The sequence below is a fragment of the Triticum aestivum genome, chromosome 4B (assembly GCF_018294505.1).
Source record: "Triticum aestivum cultivar Chinese Spring chromosome 4B, IWGSC CS RefSeq v2.1, whole genome shotgun sequence".
Taxonomy (NCBI): Eukaryota; Viridiplantae; Streptophyta; class Magnoliopsida; order Poales; family Poaceae; genus Triticum; species Triticum aestivum.
In genome coordinates this window covers 109,155,180-109,160,356 of record NC_057804.1, presented here as the reverse complement: position 1 = coordinate 109,160,356, position 5,177 = coordinate 109,155,180, and the positions used below count along the sequence as shown (strand labels likewise).

At 47.1% G+C, this 5,177-nt stretch overlaps 1 protein-coding gene across 1 annotated transcript; it reads left to right on the top strand.

The window, feature by feature from the left end:
- The first annotated feature begins 1,216 nt into the window (after nucleotides 1-1,216).
- Nucleotides 1,217-4,330, top strand: LOC123091324 (uncharacterized). Its single transcript, XM_044512808.1, has 2 exons — nucleotides 1,217-2,452; nucleotides 3,840-4,330. Exons 1-2 carry the CDS (start codon nucleotides 1,330-1,332, stop codon nucleotides 3,875-3,877), a joined length of 1,161 nt encoding a protein of 386 aa, XP_044368743.1. The 5' UTR covers nucleotides 1,217-1,329; the 3' UTR covers nucleotides 3,878-4,330.
- The last annotated feature ends 847 nt before the right edge of the window (nucleotides 4,331-5,177 follow it).

Genomic DNA, 5,177 nt, shown 5'->3' with positions numbered 1-5,177 from the left:
CAAAAATACCTTGCTGCAATTTATTTGTTCTACGATCTATTTATCCTGTCTACCACTTTTATCTCACTTTATTTGCCTATCTTGAGGCGTCGTACCTGAAAGGGATTGACAACCTCTTTAACACGTCAAATTGCGAGTATTTGTTATTTGTGTGCAGGTGTTGTTTACATGGTGTGAGGAGGTTCTCCTACTGGTTCGATAACCTTGGTCTTGTCACTGAGGGAAATACCTACCGTCGCTATATTGCATCATCCCTTCCTCTTTGGGGGAATACCGATGTAGTTCTAGCAGACATCACATGCCTCGTTGCATGATCGTGCTCGTCAAACGACGTCATGGCATGCCCTGTCGCCCTAGTCGTTGAAGCATTGTCGTGGCCGTCGAAGTCGTCACGGTCATGGAAGAATTGCCATGGTCATTGAAGCACAGCTGTCGTCGTGGTCATTGAAGAATCTCCACAATCATCGACGGCGTCATGGTCCTCGAAGCCTCGTCGCGACCATTGGAGCATCCTCATTGCATCGTCGCGGTTGTCAATACCGTCATGGCATGCCTCGTCGCCCTAGTTATTGAAGCATTCCCTCCCTGCAGCATGGCGTCGCAACGCCGCGCCTGCCCCTAGTGCTCGCCGGCTCGCATGCCCTGGCGCCCGCGGCCCCTAGTGATGATTCGTAGCACCGTGGCGTTCCACTAGTTGCACTGGTTCTCTCTGGTTCACAGCACCGAGAGGCGGCCCTCATTGCAGCACATGTGTGGGGTAGAGTTCGCTGCTCGCCGGCAGTGAGGGAGAGAGCATGCATCGGTGGTGCCGTGGTGGAGACTGAGAATAGGGAGGAGTGGTGGGCCGGGCTACGGTTCGTGCGGGATGTTTCAGAGAGAGGCGTCGTTTGTTGACTGGATCACTACGCGCACTGCATGATCGAAATTGCTTTAGACACGACAAACAATGGACGATGTGTGCACGACTAATGAATCCAGCGGCTATTGTTCGGCGTTGGACAAGATTCTACCGTTCGATGTAACCATCGTCCACAAATCGTCCAAATATTTGTCGTTCACGTAGCACCGCTCCTGCATGATAAGATATGATCGAACGGTTATGCACCCGGCTGATTTGAGGGAACCATCATCCGGCTGGAAGGGAGTGTTTTCAGAAAAAAACATGGTGAGACAACTCATGCGCTCAAACCGGTTCTGGTCGAACCCAGCCGAGTAGAAAGACGATTGTGCGGCTGCGGCTGCGCCTGCCTCACTCCGCTCCGACTCTCCTTCCCCAATCCCCACCCAAAACCCTCGCTTCCACCTCGCTCCGCCGTCCACGAGCGCACCATGCCGCCGTCACTCCCGCCTCCGCCGCTGATCGACGACCTCATCCACGAGATCTTCCTCCGCCTCCCGCCGGACGAGCCCGAGCACCTCTTCCGCGCCGCCCTCGTCTGCAAGACGTGGCTCCGCATCCTCTGCGACCCCGGCTTCCTCCGCCGCTACCGCACCTTCCACGGCACCCCTCCCCTCCTCGGCCTCCTCCACAGGCTCCAGGTCCTCGAAGGACGCCCCGCGCGTCGCTTCGCCTCCACCACATCGGTGCCGGACTTCCCCCACCCGAGCTCCGGCGACCCCTGGGAGCGCGCCCTCGACTGCCGCCACGGCCGCGTCCTCATATATATGAGGACGGACGAAAATGCGGACTACCTCGTCTGGGATCCCGTCACGGGCGAGCGCCACGGTGTGCCCTCGCCGGACATCGATTGGCTGATCGAATCTGCGGTGGTGCTCTGCGCCGCCGACGGCTGCGACCACCTCGACTGCCACGGCGGCCCCTTCCGCGTGGTCTTCGCGGCCACCCACGACTACAAAGATACCATATTTGCGAGCGTCTACTCATCAGAGACGGGCGTGTGGAGCGTGCCAGTGTGTCTTGACAAGAGCTGTGAAGTCTTTGCCCAGCATATGCGAGAGGGGCTTGCAGATAGGCCATACTACACGCCCTATCTCCAGCCTAGGCGAGGCACCCTTGTTGGAGATGCAGTCTACTTCACAGTTCGGTGGGGTAATCCAATCGTCAAGTATGACTTGGGCAAGAATTGCTTATCCATGATTGACCCACCGGCAGAGGACGTGTACTACGTTTCTCTCATGGTGACGGAGAACAGTTCACTGGGCTTTACCTGCACTCGGGATTCCAGCCTTTATATGTGGTCAAGGAAGGTGGATACAGAAGAAGCTGCTGACTGGGTACAATGCAGGGTCATTGAGCTGGAGAAAACAATTCCTGTTGCCAATCCTGATGACAAACCAGTTGTGGTCGGCTTTGCGGAGGGTGTGGGTGTCATCTTCATCAGCACATGTGTTGGCTTATTTATGATCAAGCTCAAGTCAGGGTTGGTCAGGAACGTTGGCGAGGCCGGAGTCTACTTTAGCGTCCTACCTTACATGAGCTTCTACACTCCAGGTATGATACTGGCTCTTGCCTGTCTCTCGGCATGCATTTTCTTTACAGCTTCTGTATGTTTGCTTACATAGTTGGCGCTGGTTCTTCCACACTTATCAGTACAAGTTTGTGTATGCTAGTGAAAAATGAATATGTGGCATGGGGAAACAGAATGTAATTTTGCTTTCATATTGTACTCCTTCCGTTCCTAAATATTTGTCTTTTTAGAGATTTCAACAAGTGACTACATACGGAGTAAAATGAGTGAACCTACATTCTAAAATATGTCTATATACATCCGTATGTGGTGGTCCATTGAAATCTCTAAAAAGACAAATATTTAGGAACGGAGGGAGTAGTTGCTAAGGGCCATGATATGCATCGGTCCTATTGCTAAATGCACACACAAACTTCATGCTCTTGTATTATCCTGCAACCTTGCTTCAGATTTTCTTTCTGTAAACTCTTATGTTTTCTAGCATAGCTATAGCTCACATCAGGCTCAGTCTTGTAACCCTCAGAATTAGTACTAGCACTTACCTCACCAAAGTGGAATGCTGAGTTGAACTGTTACTTATTAGTTTTGTGTATGTTATCTTTTCAGATCATGGCACATTGTTGTCGTTATGACTAACTGATCTCTGAGTACTTTGTTTTATGTTAAGCGGTTTACATACAGATAGTACAAGTCATTATAATCGATTGTGTGTGTTTCTTTGTCGAAATTATCCTGGTTGTGTTGAAAAGTTTTTAATATGCCAGGCATATCTCAGTTAATTTTTGGATAGTGCTTGGCTTGGCTACTTGGAACTAAATTTAAGTGTAGTCTATGTTGTTTCTCTTTAGTTGAATATGATGTTCAGTATTGCTCTCGTCTTCAAAAGGGCTAAGTAGCATTGTCAGACGTTTTGGACTTACAATTTGAAATACAGGGATCCAAGTTGTTATTTAGTCTCACCATAAAACATATACCATCTCTAAATCAACTGAAGAACCGATTTTAGTTTAACGGGCATGTAACTCAGATGTTTTACGCTTGTACTGCAAACATTGGAAAGTATTGTCAAGGACTCAAGGTTATGCTGTTCTAAAATAAAATGCACCACTTATAAAGTTGTTTTCTTCTTTTCGCTAGAGCCGTTTATTGGTCAAGTAGAGGGTGAAGCATGAACTTGCTGCTAGGCTAAATTGGATATTGCTAAATAATTGAATAAACATGTTGGTATGATATTGTTCTGTTGCCTTTGGTTTAGATTTTCTTGAAAAACTATATGTTACTTTCTGGCATGGCTGAAGTTGATATCTGAAATCCATTCCTGTAATCTCTTGAACAAAATAACAAGTACATGGCACAGCGAGTTTTGAATTCTTAAGTTGCTTATGAGTTTTGTGCTTGGTATGTTTACAGATCGTGGCAGAATGTTGTCGCTGGCAAGGACTAACTGATCGCCGATGCGCCGCACAGCAGTGGTACAATGCATAATGGACAAATCCATCTTCTGGAGTGTGCTGCTGTTGCCTTTTTTTTGGAGCTACTACTATCAAGTTGGTCTGCTTTCGTTAGCGGTAACTAAGCATGGCGATTGCAAGTTTGGTTGTTGTTGTTCAATTCATCCTTATCATGCGGCCGGTCAGAGACCAGAGACTTGCGTTTCAGTTTAGTATGTTGCCTTCTTATCTGTTGAGCAGTTTTAAGTAGGAGCGGTGCAAGTCATCATGTTTATGTGTTTGTGCTGCGAATTGTCCTGCTTACATTGAGCACAAACCGTACTTGTTGGATATGTCGGGCTGACATATTTGAGTTACTGTTTGGTTAAATGCTTGAGTCAGCCACATGAAACTAAACTTATGTGGGCCTCTAATTTCTGGAAAAAAAGGAAGTGTCATTCAATGTTGGTCTCTTGGCTTGAAGAATGCTGTCTCCTGTGGGAATGTTATGCTGTCGTAAGAAGCAGCCCTGTTTTCTCCTGTGATTTTATAATTATTATTATGGGCCCAATTAAGTGGCCTGAACCTAGATGTGGGACGACGCAGGGCTAAGGTTGGAGGGTTTGATTCTTGGTGTCAAGGGAAAATAGGTTTATTTGGCACTAAAAGCACTATATAGTGGCATATTTAAAAGCAATTAGGAGAACATGTTTTTTTTTCATTTTCTGTGATGACTGTTTATGTTGGAAGTGTGAAAGTAGAAATTTTTCCGGCGATGTAACGAGCCCAAACTCCTGCATGTGTGGCCAATGAATCCTTTCAGAAGTTCATATTACGAGCGTCCACATGAAACTCCTTTGCACTTGAGCCGTAGGTCCTGAAATGTTAAGGTAATCTTTTTTCTTTTTCAAGATTCCTAAATTGTTTTTGACATAGCTTACAAAAACGTCTTACATTGTGGAACGAAGGGAGTAGTTTTTATAGGGATACGGCAACAACCATCGGGGTTGCTCTAAGAAGCAGCTCTTGTTGCTCCTGTGGTTTTTGTGCTCTTGTGGTGTTCAGATGCAGCCGCTCGAGGAGTCACGGTTTTCCATGTTTTCAGTTACACATCTAAACTGCATATGGATTACCCCCTCTTTAACGGTGTTTCGGAATACATAGAAATGTGGTCTGGGTTATACCACCATCATGAGCTCTGATGATTTTCATGTTCACTGCAGTAGAAAGTCAGCCATTTTGGTCATATGTTACGCTCCGGATCAATCGTAGCAATATATGTGGCAGTTACAGAATCTGGAATCTGGAATACAAGAAT

What these genes read in the sequence shown, in the direction of transcription:
- LOC123091324 (XM_044512808.1), top strand. Translation starts at nt 1,330, where the DNA reads ATGCCGCCGTCACTCCCGCCTCCGCCGCTGATCGACGACCTCATCCAC. An exon ending in CATGAGCTTCTACACTCCAG is followed by an intron (nt 2,453 to 3,839) that starts GTATGATACTGG and finishes GTATGTTTACAG; the next exon opens with ATCGTGGCAGAATGTTGTCG.